The sequence below is a fragment of the Neomonachus schauinslandi genome, chromosome 15, assembly GCF_002201575.2.
Source record: "Neomonachus schauinslandi chromosome 15, ASM220157v2, whole genome shotgun sequence".
NCBI lineage: Eukaryota > Metazoa > Chordata > Mammalia > Carnivora > Phocidae > Neomonachus > Neomonachus schauinslandi.
In genome coordinates, this window is record NC_058417.1 from 4,701,395 (window position 1) to 4,717,288 (window position 15,894).

The following is a 15,894-nucleotide window of genomic DNA, read 5'->3' on the forward strand; positions in this document are numbered from 1 at the left end:
TTTGGTTTTGATCAGCTGGTCACATCTTTCCTCTGCATCAGCCAAGCCTTCAGCTTCCTTGAGTTGGAAAAAAAATCAAAGTTGGAAAGAAAGAATGAAATATTTAAAAATGATAACAATGTCAATCTCTGCTGTTGGTTCTTTGGATTTAGATTTTATGAACCACCTCCTGTGTGCAATCCAGGATACACTGTGGGAAAACCAAATGTCCTGTTCCTTCAGAATAGTATATTTCTAGTAGATTAGAAAGCCCACCTCCCAAAAGCTATCATGAAAGCAGAAAGCAGTTTGTGACAGAAGAGATCAGAGAAGTTCTATTAGAGGTGGTTTCCTGGATAAAGTGACATTTGAGCTATACCTTGAGAGGTGGGCAGGATTTCATTTTGTAAAAATCAAGTCACTGGGGGGAATGGAGCAGGAGTAGAGAAGGCATTCCAGTGGGGAATTCAGCAGCTGCTAATGAACTGCTTCTCTTTGTAGTACTGGAGGATGATTGTGATCATGATGTTTTTCGACATTCAAGTTGAGGCATAAAGTACTCAAGAAATTCCTGGCAACCTGCTATGTTTCCAATTAAGAGCGTTGGGAGTGGACAAGATATGAGCAAGAAACTGATAAATACATTCATCAGTGAGCCTCCATACCAGCCTTTGAATACATAAAAGTGTAAAATGTGCTATGTGTGCTCATGTAGTGAATATAGTGGTGTAGGACAGATTCTAAGGAATTCTCCAGGGACAACAGAAGAACATACTGGATAGATTTGAAGGGGCTGGGTCAGAAAAACAGCTCTTTTTCCTTCTGTAATCTAGAAGAAAGAGTTATTACACGGCCCAAACTTGACAGAAGAAACTAATTTTAATCAACAGGAGAAATATATGATTTTGCGATGAGTAGATGATACCGGACCAATTCAGTTCACTCCAAATGAAAGACAGTCTTATAAATTACATTTCAGAGTTGATGGAGGCAGTTCTCAAATGACTGGTGCAGGAGTGAGCAGCGAGCAGGCTGGCTGGAGGGGAGAGCTGGGGGCAGGCAGAGCATCCGGGGTGCCAAGGCAGTGGTCCGGGTGCCGTGAGGCACTGACTGTGCACATGGACTGGAAAGAGTGAATCTGAATTTTGGAGGTCAGTAACAACAATTCTGTAAAATGTGATGGAGAGCACTGACATCTGTCAGCTATACATATCATGATTTAAAACTCCTGGACATCGAGAAGTTTAAGGAAGTTTTGGAGATTAAAAAAGAATAAATCTCTTCATGCTATCCTCCCCTTAATATTTCATTTGGGATAGTTTTATGTGAAAATCACTTTCAAAGACTGACTTCAAAGGGAAGTCATAAGTCCTGTAGTTTGATGAAAGAGTGGAGAATGGATGACAGTGGTCGGTTCTACCTTATTGCCCCAGTCCTGGTTTGGGCGATGAAGGGATATATGGACTATGCTAGAACCATCAGAGTGCTTTGACCTTCTCCTTCCAGTGAGTGTCCCCGCACTGACTACCCAGCTCACTGCCGCTAGTGGCCAGAGTTCCGGCACTTGCATCCTGATGAGCAGCACCCACCATGACTCCCTACTTACAGACTGAACTTGGAGCTGCAGGTCATTTTTCTCTTTTAAGAGAGTGACCATTTTTTCCTCCAGTTCCTTCCTTTTTGCCTCTGACTTGGCGAGCTCATCTTTGGTTTTCTGAAACTCTTCCTTCATGGTGGCCATCTCCTTCTCGGTCTCTGCGCTCTTGAGGAGAGGCTTGATCTTGAAGAAGAGTTTCATCCAGGGCCAGTGCTTGACGTTCATGAAGGCACGGATGTTGTACTGGATGCAGAAGATGGACTCCCTGAAATTTAATTGATGCAAATTTGATATTGTGTGGATGAAGAAATGAGATGAAGTCTTGGCAATGAGAGCTGGAGGTTCTGCCCCCACCGTGTACCTCTCCTACCTTCAAAAGCACAGATGGAAGAAATTCTATTTTGGGATGATGGTCAAGGACTCGTTAATCACTCATTTCTCTACATAAGTGCCTCTCAAGCTTTTGGTGTGTGTAAGAATCATGAAGGACTTGTTAAAATGCTCGTTCCTGAACCTTATCCCCAGAGATTCCATCAGAAGATCTGAGATGTGGTCTAAAATGTGCATTTGTAACAAGTTTGCAAGAGATGCTGATGATGTAGGTCTAAGGACCCCCCTTTGAGAACTACTGCTGTACATCAGTGCTTCTCAAGCTTTCCTTCTGGAACACCACTAAGAGCAGTGGTGAAAATCACTTTCAAGACCCCTGAGGGATGAGGACACCAAACAAAGGGACTCATTAAAGACAGAATTTCTGTAAAAATCTCTCGTTTTACATTTTATGTGTTGTGTGAATTTTGCATTCTAATCTGTAATATTATCACATTTAAAAAATCTAATTTATTTAAAAAATTAATTACCCTCCTATATAGGCAATTACTGCCCAAGTATCTATATAGTGGGTTATGACCAAACTTACTATTTTTAATAAAATAGAATACAATAGAAAATATTAACATAACTATAGGTGATAGAAATAAAATTTGTTTGATGTAAATTACATATATACTTATACACACACACACACGAATGTGTATATGCCTATATAAAATGCATTTCTCACCATGGGTCCCATTCACATGCATTCTGCAGTTTGAGACACCTGGATCTGGATCTTTAGACTAGAGCTCTGTCCCTGCATCAGATCAGATCACCAGAAAGCTACGTACCTTGGTGACACTGTATTAACTTACTGAAAAAATCTTTCACAGATAAATGCCCTTAATATTTTACATCATAATAGCTTGATAATAGAAATTATCAGATGGAAGAAGTTGTTTCTGCATCTTGTATAAAATCACTGTTGAAAATACTGTCTGCTGTTCAGTTCAGTGTATCTAATTTAATGATCTACCCACTAAATTCACACTGGTATATTTTTATACTCCTGTATTTTCTCTTGTGAGATAAGAACTGCCCATGCTTTATGCTCACTCTCTCTCTCTCTTTAACCTGAACACTCAGAATATGTTTCATGGTGATGATCCCTGCCTTCAGTTTTCTGGTATATGTATATCCCCACTTCAGTATAGGACTCTTTATTTATTCTTGCTTATGTTTGTGGCCTTATTACATCTGGATCTTAAGCCAACTCAAATGTGTTTCTGAAGCAGAAAGATGGGAATAAATAAAAAATTTATGTTTATACCTTCTCTCCACCATCCTCTGGTACTCCACTCTTGCCAAGAACCCTCTGCACCTGGCCTGGGTTCTAGTAATCAGCTGGGCCAACTTGTCATCTCGCATCTCCTCTAGGAGCCCCAGAAGACCAGCTTTGAAAAAGACCTGTGCATGGGAGGAGTTGCGGATCAGACACTATACATAAACTTCAAAGGGACACAGATAGCATCAGGTAGGCTTTAGAGACCATTACCTTGGTGTGACCAAATTTATACTGGGTGTGGTCAATGTCGATGGATGCAAGGAGCTTCTCAGAAGCCTTCTTGCTGTCAATGAACTGTCCTTCGGGGATAGCACTTGCATTTAATACCTTGTATCTGTTTAAGTAAATATAGTTTTTTTTTAATTGGTTTATGATGACACTAATAGCAGATAAACATTAAATGACCTATTTAGAGAATCAGAGCTTTAAAGAAAAGTATCCTTCTTTGTTTGCAGGAAGGACTTTGTATACATAGATGGTCAGGTCATCAACAGTTTTCATTCCATTCCACCCTCCTGCACAGTTGCAGACTTTCCTTTCTGCCTCATCAGACCTTATTCTCAGGAAAGCATCCCATGATCTTGTTCATGTTAAGATGTAGATGACCAATAAAATGTGACATGTTTTCCTGGCTAGATTCATTTGCTTTTTATGATCCTGAGTCCCAGAAAGCAAATTTTTAGTGAGAAATCTGGTAGGAAGGTTCAGTTCAGGTAGGAGGAACTGTTCTGATCACCCAAATTCATGCGTAAGGGTACTTTGGGTTTTGCACACTGAAGTTCTCTGCCCCACTCCACCAGACCCAGCCTTAGGAAAGGCCAGCTTCCTGGAGCTGCCGCCAGCCCTTTGTCCCTTTGCCTCTTATTTGATTCCCAAGATGGACTTATCTAGGGAGGAGAAGGAGTTGCTCAGGAGCTGGTATGTGATGGGGTTCTGGAAACCCTGGGAAACCAGTGAGTGAGGGAGGGAGACAAAGGAAGTGATAGAAAATGACTCACTGGGAGCTCTGTACCTGCCTGGGAGAGTTCCTAACCTAGCCACCAACACCCATGTGACTTTGGGCAGGTAGCTTAATCTCTTGAGCCTCAGTTTATTCATCTATAAGAGGAGGTATTGCTAGTACTTACATATTACACATGAAAAAATGGTAGTTCTCCTAATCACTGAAGTTAATGTGTATATCTATGGGCTAAGCCGGGAGCTCAGTAAAGCCCACGAAAAGTCTGGAGTACAAAATAGGTGGTATATCTATATTTTAAAGGTGTTTTTGAGGCTTATGATTTTTCACTCTTTGTGGCAAATTAAACATGAATAGAGGCATATTTTTTTCAGTAAATTGTTTTGCTTGCAGTAAATGTATTTATACTAAACTTCAAGATGTACCATAATTCAGAGAGTCTGACCTCTGTTTGAAATCTGCATAAAGGATCCTGCTTGGGAACCCCTTCCTGCAGATGCGGATCCCTTCCAGCACACCGTTACACCGCAGCTGGTGCAGGACAAGTTCATGCTCCATGGCCCCTAAAAGTATACATTTGGATTACACTGCAGAATTGTTGCTGTTTTTTTAAAAGAGGTATGGCAGTCATGCTTTGTGCCTTCACTCTAGAGCTTCTTACCAGGAGTTTTTGTTTCATTGGGGATGATACAGCGCACAAAATGAGGATGGGTACTCCTGAGGTTGGTCATCAGTTTGTTCAAATTCTCCTGTGAAGTCAGGAAAAAGCCCATTATCTCCAACTTTAGCCATGGTTGTGGGCATTTGGTGATGTCTGTAAACTCAATGTTTATGGCTGAGTTGAATGACCAGTATGGCCCATTTCCATGTAAGGTAATACCTTGCTATCCTTCTCCAGAGAGGCAGATTTCTCCTCATTACCTCTTTCTCCACTTGAGTTGGCAGGAGTTACACATGAGAAGCAGCCTGACACAGGTCCTACTTCCTCCCTGGTGCATGGCCTCCCACATACACTCACAAGGCTATTGCCTTCTTATACAAGATGGCCACACTTTCTTCTACCCAACTCCATGGTTCTCCAATGAGGACATGCAAGCCTGCACCACACTGGAGCTTTTTCTCATAAACATAGCTCCCCTTTCCAACCCAATTAACTCTCAGGGCATAAATGTTATCTAAAGGGGAACAATCTTACCAGCTATAATTGGGGACTGACTGGATTAAGGACAAGGATACCGTATTAAGTTCCTTATAGGCTAGCTGCTAGATTTTCATTAGCTTTACTGTTAATTTAATTTCTCTGAGTACTGTGTCACTCATTGCTTAGTTTTGTGACAAGACTAGACTACGAATGGTAGAATATTCAGTTTTATAAAATTTCCTGTAAAATATTTGGCATTATGTGGCTCGACATGAAAGATGAGCTAACAATTTCTGAGTAACTTAAATGTTTTGTCTCTAAAACTAGATTAACAGATATCATTAATCAATGTCAGTCTTTTTCCTCAATGACTTGTGGAAAGAACTCTGTGCTTTTAAAAACAAATTCCTAAAGTAAGTGGGGAGTGTCAAAAACAGTTTCTTCCTTACTCTGAAAAGGGCAGACACTGTCTGGAAAGAAGAGCCCTTCTTCTTGCCACCTTTCTTGGCACCACCACTCGCCTCTGGAGAGCAAATAAGAAAAGGTGTCATTCAAGTATAGTTTTGAACTGACAAAGCTATTTCTTGCTTATTTATTGCCAGTTTCTGCACGCATCTGATGGAGCAGTTTTTGGACACTACTGGCCTCTGTCTTGGAGCCAAATGACTCTTAGCTGTCAACTAAGCTTGTATCTACTTTTCTGTGATTTTTTTCTCCATTAGAAGATGAAGTGAAGGGCATTCACTTCACTGTATAAAAATGGATCCTTAATGTTAGGACATGTGGGGACAAAATAACTTCAAAAATCATCAATAGAAACTAGTCTAGATAGGCAGAAGTTTGTCACTCCATTGCCTTAAATATCCCCAGATACTCAATATCCAGCAGATGTGGAGGAAAGAGTAGGAGAGAATCATAGAGGCTGAGGCCTTTCATTCGTTGAGGTCATAACAGTTCCTCTCTGACCTTTTGCAGTAAGGCAGGCCTCTGTCAGTGCCAGAGTGAGACACAAATATATAATTGCAATGCAGCCTAGTTAGTCAAAACTTGGAAAAACAATGGATCTGGCCTGCAATCCTTCTGGCAGGGTTATGAGATCAGCCTCGATCTAACAGCACTTTTTGGAATACCTAGAGAAAGTGTTAGATTTTTTGAGTGTTACCTGCTTCGGCAGTTTGAGCCCCAGAGAAGAGGTTAGCTAGAGTTTTCATTGCAGACTTCTGGTACAGCCCGACCACGGTCTCGTTCAGGGGGTCCTTGTTCTTGTCCAGCCAGCCACCAATGTTGTAGTCCACGGTGCCGGCGTAGTGGATCAGAGAGAAGTGCGCCTCAGGCTTGCCTTTGACAACCTTGGGCTTCTGGAAGTTGGCCGACTTCCCAAGATGCTGTTCATATAGCTTGTTCTTGAAGGAGGTGTCTGTGGCCTTGGGGAACATGCACTCCTCTTCCAGGATAGAGAAGATGCCCATGGGCTGGATTAAAGCAAAACAAAATGCGTATAGGGTAAATATGAGCCGTAGGATGAGCCAGAGTTTATGAGAAGATGTTACTGAGAGGACAGATCAGGAGACCTTCTCGATGAGCTCGATGCAGGCAGCCAGGTCCATCCCGAAGTCGATGAAGGTCCACTCGATGCCCTCCTTCTTGTACTCCTCCTGCTCCAGCACGAACATGTGGTGGTTGAAGAACTGTTGCAGCTTCTCGTTGGTGAAGTTGATGCACAGCTGCTCCAGGCTGTTGAACTAAATAAATACATGTGTTCACTTTTCTCTTGAGCAAATTGAGCATTTGTAAATGTAGGACTTTTTAATTTAAAAATATATGTTGAATAGCCTTTAGATTACAGATATCAAAATCATGACGGGGGAGCACTATGAAATCTACTGTTTTCTCTGTTGCCATTTTATTACAGAATCCTAGATTGTATTAATGCTCTTTCCCTGCACTGGCTTAAGCTTACTCAGGGATTTTTCTGAGTTCCTACTTCATCATTTCATGTTTATTCCATTATCTTTTCCATTTTCCATGGACTCAATTAAGAGCTAATGGGCAACCCATTAGGAGCTGGCTGGGAGGGGTCTCTGTAGTATGGAAATCACCAGTGTCAGCTTAATAAGTGGACAATAATTGACACTGTTGTTCTTCTTCAATGTGAAATGAAAACAAAATCAAGATACCAAATATGATATACAGTGTGATAACGCACTTGTGTTAAAAACAAAAGCCAAACGCCAAAATGTTAACATTAGCTTGATATAAATAGTGGAATTAACAGGGAACTCTTTCCCTTGATTTTGCGTATTTCCTGCAATGTCCAAGTTTTGCTTTTATAATTAGAAAGAAAAAGATAAACTTCTTAAAAGCTATAAGCAGGAAAACTGTATTTCATCAAATGGGATTTTTATCTCATCCCATTAATGAGAATAAATGCTGACTTTATAAGTTACTAATCTTTGCTCTTCTTGTCTAAGTGTTTTTGAATGACTTCCCCACCATATATTCAGAATATGCTGTATGTTTCACAGGATTACTTTGATATTTTTATGTTAACTTCATTTGGTGCTGTGGGATTTTTAGAGGGCCCCCCCCCACCCGCCAGACACTAAGCTAGCTCTTAACTCCCTTTGGGTCCCGTACGTAGCAAGTCAGAGTGCTCATCAAGTACATGATTTCTCATAGAGTGGGGCCTGCCACTGCGATAAATGCTTAGTAGTTACTCCATCATTCTCTTTTAAGTTTCAGCATAACTTTTTGGGAGTAGTGAGAGAAGGTTATAATATTCACAGATTTCTTCTTATTGATGTTTCTATTACCTTACTGTAAAATCCCCTTACCAACCAGCTACCAACTCACATCAAAGATCTCAAAGCCGGCGATGTCCAAGACCCCGATGAAGTACTGTCTGGGCTGCTTGGTGTCCAGCTGCTGGTTGATGCGGGTGACCATCCACAGGAACATCTTGTCGTAGATGGCTTTGGCCAGAGCGCCCACAGCGTTGGTCACCTTGAAAAACAAAAATATATCTCTTGAGGTTATCAGAGGACTGCAGAAATGCTTGATTCCTGCCAGTGAATTTGAATTATGCACCTACCTGCTCTACAGTCTGGCCTTTGGTGACGTACTCATTGCCGACCTTGACCCTGGGGTAGCAGAGGGCTTTGAGCAGGTCAGCAGAGTTCAGACTCTGGAGATAGGCCGCCTTGTCAGCAACTGAAAGGAAGAAAGGATAAAGCAATGTTATTATGGCCCAGAGCAACCCATTTTCTCAAAAAAAATTTTTTTAAGCTACAGACATTTTATGCAGTGTTTTCAGAATATCTCTTTGAGCATTCTTTCCCCCTTTTTTTCCCCACTAAGTTCAAGATTTTCATTATGGGTAGTGTGCCCTAAAGAACTTCATAGATGATAGGAAACATCTAACTAATATGATGCTTCACATAGTATATTATCTGGGTATACTTTAAAACTCAATTCTTAAAAATGACTTTGTCTTTCTAGAAAAACTCAAGTAACAAGTTAAGAATGTGATTTTCAAACAAACAAAAAGTCAGGGATGACTTGGTACCTTCAGTGCCATCTGGCTCAGCCTGCTCCTCCCGCTGCTTCTGCTTGAACTTCAAGTTCCCATAATGCATCACAGCCCCTGTGAGCTTGTAGATGGAGACTTTCTCTTCATTAGTGAAGCCCAAAATATCAATAGCACTCTGCCAATATAACCAAGAGGATAACTGTTACGTTATGATCCATACATTTACTATTCATCATTCACATTCTGATTCCTGATATGTTGGTTAAACTGAGGAAACTATCTTTGCTGATGGGGGCGCAAGGAACTCTTTAGAGGCCAGCACTGAGCATTAGAACTATAGGTACAGACCCTCTAAGATTGAAAAAGTAAACTTAAGATAGAGAACAAGATAGTAAACTTAAGGAACTTATTATTTTGAGAAGTGGTATGGATCTCATTCACGTAGATTACAAAAAAGTTGTTTAGATAAATTCAGAAATGATAGACCTTTGAAAGATTGTAAGGGAAAGTCAAGTGTTGTAGGACACATCTTCTTTTTTGGCTGACTCTAGGTGGCATATCTGTGCTCATCTTTGAACCCTCTCTTGCTATTTCTACTAGAAACTGAATATTTATCTGGAGGGACCATTGTTCTAACCCAACATCATCATTCTTGTGTTGCACTTACATCTGTTGCCATCAGCTCTTCTTGATCATCAATGCTAGCCACACTGATCTCCCCTTGACTGACAAATGGGTAGTCATATGGGTTGGTGGTGATCAGAAGCATTTCTAAGTACATGAAACAGAGTAAAGGTAAGCAGAATTATCCCCTTCATTAAAACAAGAGATGGCTAGACAAATTCTAAGACACTTTATGAAGCCAAAGAAGATTATCACATACTGGGAAAAGTTATATTTACAAGAATGATCAGTATAGTGCTATTTAAAATCCAGGATTGGAAACAACCTAAATATTCTTAAAAAAGTATGGTTAAATAAATTAAGCTTATCTCTAGAATATAACACGATGCAACCATTAGAAATAATAATGTGGAGCTACGGTTGGTGACATGGAAAAAACCATGATACATTAATCCTCAATGAAAAAAGTACATCACAGAGGAACATTGAAGTATGATTCCAGTTATCATATGTATGAGTATAAGTACAGAAAATGAGTAGAATGATATTCACCCAAGTGTTCACAGTGGTTATTTCATAGTGATAGGATTTGAAGCTGTTATCTTCAGTTTTCATTTTTGATTTCTATAATAAGCACACATAAACTTACGAAGCTACTTTCGAAATCAAGGTGGTAAACCTGACAAAATTCAGTCATGGAATACTAGGCTGGACCGTGCACGGAGAGGTGCTGGTGTAATCATTCTGGAAAGGGATTATGACATTTCTTACCAATTAGTTCTGGTTTCTTGTTCGATGTGATCTGATAAAAAATATGATAGCTCCTTTCCGCCTTAAGCTGGAAAGTAACTCTAGACTTCTCTAGCAGATCTGGAAGGAAACAATGAACAGAACAATGTAAAAATTCACGTGGGTTGCAGATTTTACTTTGGGTTGACTTTATAAGTTATAGGAAACAGAAATGACTATAAATGAGATCCAAGCACTCACATGTTTCAATATCAGCAGAAGCCAGCTTCCCTGTGGTGCCAAAGTGGATTCTGATGAATTTACCCTTGAAAGGAAAACTAATATTACTACTGGGTTTTCAAATCATATCAAATCTTTGAGAAACTCAAAATACTTGGACTGCCTAATGGGTTGATATTAAATAAATCCAGAGACTATTTGTATGAGGCAGAAAAGGTGTATCTCCTATTTTTTTAGGTAAAAGAATTTAAAAAAAAAATTTTTTTTTATTCTTATGTTAATCCCCATACATTACATCATTAGTTTTAGATGAAGTGTTCCATGATTCATTGTTTGTGCATAACACCCAGTGCTCCATGCAGAATGTGCCCTCCTCAATACCCACCACCAGGCTAACCCATCCTCCCACCCCCCTCCCCTCTAGAACCCTGTTTGTTTTTCAGAGTCCATCGTCTCTCATGGTTCGTCTCCCCCTCCGATTTCCCCCCCTTCATTCTTCCCCTCCCGCTACCTTCTTCTTCTTCTTCTTTTTTTTCCTTAACATATATTGCATTATTTGTTTCAGAGGTACAGATCTGAGATTCAACAGTCTTGCACAGTTCACAGCGCTTACCAGAGCACATACCCTCCCCAGTGTCTATCACCCAGTCACCCCATCCCTCCCACCCCACCCCCCACTCCAGCAACCCTCAGTTTGTTTCCTGAGATAAAGAATTCCTCATATCAGTGAGATCATATGATACATGTCTTTCTCTGTTTGACTTATTTCACTCAACATAATACCCTCCAGTTCCATCCACGTCGTTGCAAATGGCAAGATCTCATTCCTTTTGATGGCTGCATAATATTCCATTGTATATATATACCACATCTTCTTTATCCATTCATCTGTTGATGGACATCTTGGCTCTTTCCACAGTTTGGCTATTGTGGACATTGCTGCTATAAACATCGGGGTACACGTACCCCTTCGGATCCCTACTTTTGTATCTTTGGGGTAAATACCCAGTAGTGCAATTGCTGGATCATATGGTAGCTCTATTTTCAACTTTTTGAGGATAGGTAAAAGAATTTTATCTTTGATTTTCATATTATAAATAATCGTAGGTAATGACAAATGAGAAATAACTCAGATATATGGTCACATATCTTTTTAGATGGGACTCGGATCCATATTATTACATGCTCAGAGGGAAAGGAGAGAGCCCGATGCAGTATAATGTGAACAAAAAGATTCAGAGAGTATATTCACAAACAACCCATACACCTTGACCAGTGAACAGTGTCCGTACCAGTGTCTGCAACTTACAAAGCGAGAGGAGTTGTCATTCCTCACGGTCTTGGCGTTGCCAAAGGCCTCCAGTAGGGGGTTGGCGCTGATGATTTGATCTTCAAGGGTCCCCTGCAAAGACAAGAGCGGTCCTCACCTCTGGGGCTCCAGACTTCCCAAGAACCGTGAGAGTCTTGAGTCTGGCCCCAGACCCACCTGCATTTTGCCAGACGTAGCTTCCTCCTTCTTCTTGTCCCCAGTGACTGCAATTGTTGCAAAGTACTGGATGACACGCTTGGTGTTCACGGTCTTCCCTGCACCAGATTCTCCGCTGTCAAATAAAAACTAAGTGAGATGAGGTTCCAGACGTGGCAACTATCACAGCCATAAGAAACTATAAAATTTACTCACGTGATCAGGATTGACTGATTCTCTCGGTCTACAAAAGAGAAATCATAAACATTTAATACTGGGGTTTTTTTGGTATATTTGTAAATAGTAAAGTAAAATGGGATAAATTTAGTATTTTTCAGACTGGACTTTGCAAACCCTAGGGCTTCGTGGGCCCTCGACCACCAGTCTTTTCCAATGCCCCTCCCATGCCCCCCACTACCTCCCCACACCACACCCCTGACTTCAGCACACTTGCATCCATTTAAATAGAACACTGGAACAAAGCAGCAGACCTTTTCTTTGTAATATTCTGTCACTAAGGACATATCAAAAGTGGACTTGAGCCTTCGGTCGGGTTTAGATGACAATTCCAGTAGTGAATAGTGAATATTTGTTGTAGGTGTAAGAAGTCATGAAAATAGGTATTTTAGCATGTGGGATGGGGTAAATGTAGTACAGGTGGTAGCTTTGGAAGTAATCACGGCTTTAGTCATAGTTTGGGGAAAAGGTTGGTTTTACTGTTTTACTTTCTCTGAAGACGAATTCTCTAAGTCCTTTCCCCAACTAGCTTAGACTGGGCTGGCTGAGGCAGTATTCTAGGAAGAAGATTCATGGTATGGCTGTTTTAATACCAAATACACCTTAAAATCTGGAGCGTGTGGAGGTTGGCTCAGGGCAAAGGGCAATAGCATTTATGCCCTCCCTAATATAGAGAGGGCGTTCGTTGGTCATAGTTTCTGATGTTGAGGATAAGATCACAGGGGCAGATTTTACTCTTCTGGTTTTTGGCTCTTGTCAATGGAGGCACAGTTTGTATGTGTGATTGTGTGTGTGCATACACATAAACAGTGTTTATAATTTTTGCTCAAGCTTTTTTAGTTTCTGAGTCATTCAAAAGTAAATTCTCTAACTATGGCCAACCCCTATTGACATTTAAAAGTTGAAGAGACCATGAGCAATTGTGTGATGGTAAGGATTGCAAGTCATCTTTTACACCCCTTCCTTCCTGGACCACCTCCCTCGCCAATACACCAGCCTAACAGAAGGGCTCAAAGAGCGTGTTGAGACAGTTAGGGTCTCTTTCTCCTATGGTTCCAAAAAGATTACGCACACACAAAACATTTAACTCACCTGTCAGCATGAACTGATAGGCGTTGTCGGAGATGGAGAAGATGTGGGGCGGGGCCTCCTGGCGCTTCTTGCCTCGGTAGGCACCCACCACCTCGGGGTTGTACACCGGCAGCCACTTGTAGGGGTTCACGGTGACGCAGAAGAGGCCCGAGTAGGTCTACGCAAGGGAATAAGAAAGAGCTTTTCCTGTTAGGTGTGCAATTCACTTGTTAAATGAATTCTGACTCAAAGGAGCACTTTAAGGAAGTACCCTACATTTCTTGAAGGCATCGGCATGAAAATTAGTTGGAACGTTCAACAGTGAGAGAGCAAAATCCTTGAGGGAAGGGCTCATAATTTTGACTTTTTATTGCTCCTCTTGGGACTTATCACAACGATTTTCACATAGTTGGAGTTCCAAAGGTATTTTTTTTTAATGTGTAGTGTGAGACATTTTTACTGTATTCTAGGAGATATGCCTGTATTTCCTTTGCAGCATTAAGATCGTTCAAATGCATGAAAATAGAAGTTTGGACACAACTGAAGTGCCCAACAGTATGGAAGTGGTTTGGTGAACTGTGGTAAATCTTAAGACAGTATGATGCAGGCATGTAATAAGGTAAACCTGAAAGGATCCAGCAATCCTGGGACAACATTTGCAGACTACTATTAAGCTGTAAAGACACAGAACACAAAATGATGTAAATACGTTATGATTAAACAGGGAGCTTTTCAAAACAGGCACCGACCAGTCAGAAGGGATGCTGACTCTAATCACTAGAGACACCGGTGTGGGTGTTGTCTGGCTGAGCGTCAGCACTGGCTGAACTACATAAAAATGTCAATGTGATGTAATAACTTCAATTCTAAGATGTTCACTGGGTGTGTATTATGTGCCAGACCCCTGCAGGGCACCTGCAATGAAGCGTGAATGAGATGCATTCCTGGGGAAGCTCCTGGCCTACAGTCTACGCAGGAGGCAGACATGTGAATGGATGGTGGTGGACAACCAAGGTCAGTGCTGTGGATGGGACAGAGACCATAGGACAGGGCATCCCACTCTGCCTGGGGAAGGTGGGAGGTTTCCTCGAGGGGGTGGCATTCATATAGAGGGGACCATAACACAGAGGTACAAATTGCTGTCATTTTAGAAGACTGAAAATGAGTGAAATTTCATCTTTAAAACATTATCTTTTTGTGTTAAAGTGTAAATGTATCCTTTCCCTCTGGATGATTCTACAACTGGAATGGGAGGGGTGGGTAGAAATGTAGGCATGTGTCTGAGATATAAACAGTAGCTGCTCCAGTGTTTGCTCAGGGGACGTGGGCAAACCCAATCCACGTGGACAATGACCTTGCCTGGCTTTGGATGGGAAGACAAAGGATGAAGTACTGGCTGTTGGGCTGTGCCTTACAACAGCAATAGTGAACCTTGTAACTTGTTAACTAACTAATGTACTAGCTAGTTAACATGTGTGCTGACTAGTTATACCACTAGTGAAAGCAAAATGGGTCACTGCTTTCGACCCATTTATACTACAGTGGAAGCGACAGGCTGGCCAGTGCAGGGTGATGGCGATAAAGAGCACTTGGGTGAAGGAGGCACTCACGTAGATCATCCAGGCTGCGTAACGCTCCTTGAGGTTGTACAGCACAGCGGGCTCGTGCAGGTGGGTCATCATGGCCATGTCCTCAATCTTGTCGTACTTGGGAGGGTTCATGGGGAAGACTTGATCATCTTTCACTGTCAGAGTCTGGTAAACAGGGAAGATAACGGCTCATGTCAACTGAGAGATGGAACGCAAGGATTGATAAAATGTGGCCGGCTCCAGGGACTCTACTCACCGCTCCAGCTTCCGTCTTCACCGTCACTTTCCCTCCTTCTCTGCTCTGGATGGTCCCTTTCACAAAGGATTCTTTGGGCTCCGCCACAAAGACAGATGTCTTGGCATCAAAGGGCCTATTCTGGGCCTCAATGCGCTCCTTTTCAGACTTTCGGAGGTACGGAGCTGCCTCCCCAAAAATGGCCATTTCCTGGTCTGAACTCATGGCTGCTGAACTCAGAGGTCCTAAAGGAGAGAGGCATTTCACATTAGAGATGCGGACTGTCATGTGTATCAGTATCTCTCTCTATATTGGTGGTGATAGTTCATGGAAACTCCACTGTTTGGAAATTTCACCAGGCAGGCCCCCTGTGCGCCATGCTGTAATTACTGAAACAAACATAATCCCAAGGTCTCAGACGCATCAAGGGTCACTGTGTAACCAACACTGTACTCAGGGCTTGACATGCACTATTTTCTTTCAACCTCCGAGACCAGCATTCTAATCAGGGAGCTGGCTGTGGTCTCCGCGTGCTGCCGAGGAGCTGGTGACCCTTGATCTTTTCAAGCTACAGTGCCTCCCTCATAGAAGAGGGATTACAATATCTGCCTTTCTTAATTTACAGCCTGTGAGATACTGGACAGATACTTTGGGGACAAAGTTACTTGAAGACTGAGAAAGCAGTTTGAAATAGTACAGGCTCCTGTCTCGATGGAAAATGCTATTTATTGTAATGGAAGAAAATTCCGTTTCTTGTCATGTACTGCAAAAGAACTTCATTTCCTCCTGTAGATAATCAGCCAGAAGTGCTCCAGGTCAGGCGTTTTGAGGATGATA

At 41.7% G+C, this 15,894-nt stretch overlaps 1 protein-coding gene across 1 annotated transcript in view; it reads right to left on the bottom strand.

Moving 5' to 3' along the window:
* The window catches only part of LOC110584712 (myosin-8), a 24,763-nt gene extending 9,481 nt beyond the window's left edge, over nt 1–15,282 (bottom strand). Inside the window, exons 1-20 of the mRNA XM_044921799.1 lie at nt 15,079–15,282; nt 14,844–14,987; nt 13,255–13,411; nt 12,142–12,169; nt 11,947–12,061; nt 11,770–11,862; nt 10,482–10,545; nt 10,263–10,361; nt 9,535–9,638; nt 8,904–9,042; nt 8,430–8,548; nt 8,192–8,341; nt 6,910–7,080; nt 6,501–6,810; nt 5,788–5,861; nt 4,859–4,946; nt 4,643–4,760; nt 3,450–3,573; nt 3,225–3,361; nt 1,586–1,841 (exon numbers count right to left, since the gene is read on the bottom strand). Coding sequence (XP_044777734.1) covers nt 1,586–1,841; nt 3,225–3,361; nt 3,450–3,573; nt 4,643–4,760; nt 4,859–4,946; nt 5,788–5,861; nt 6,501–6,810; nt 6,910–7,080; nt 8,192–8,341; nt 8,430–8,548; nt 8,904–9,042; nt 9,535–9,638; nt 10,263–10,361; nt 10,482–10,545; nt 11,770–11,862; nt 11,947–12,061; nt 12,142–12,169; nt 13,255–13,411; nt 14,844–14,987; nt 15,079–15,282 — 2,694 coding nt within the window. The remainder of the gene's footprint in view (nt 1–1,585; nt 1,842–3,224; nt 3,362–3,449; nt 3,574–4,642; nt 4,761–4,858; nt 4,947–5,787; nt 5,862–6,500; nt 6,811–6,909; nt 7,081–8,191; nt 8,342–8,429; nt 8,549–8,903; nt 9,043–9,534; nt 9,639–10,262; nt 10,362–10,481; nt 10,546–11,769; nt 11,863–11,946; nt 12,062–12,141; nt 12,170–13,254; nt 13,412–14,843; nt 14,988–15,078) is intronic.
* Between the last annotated feature and the right edge of the window lie 612 nt (nt 15,283–15,894).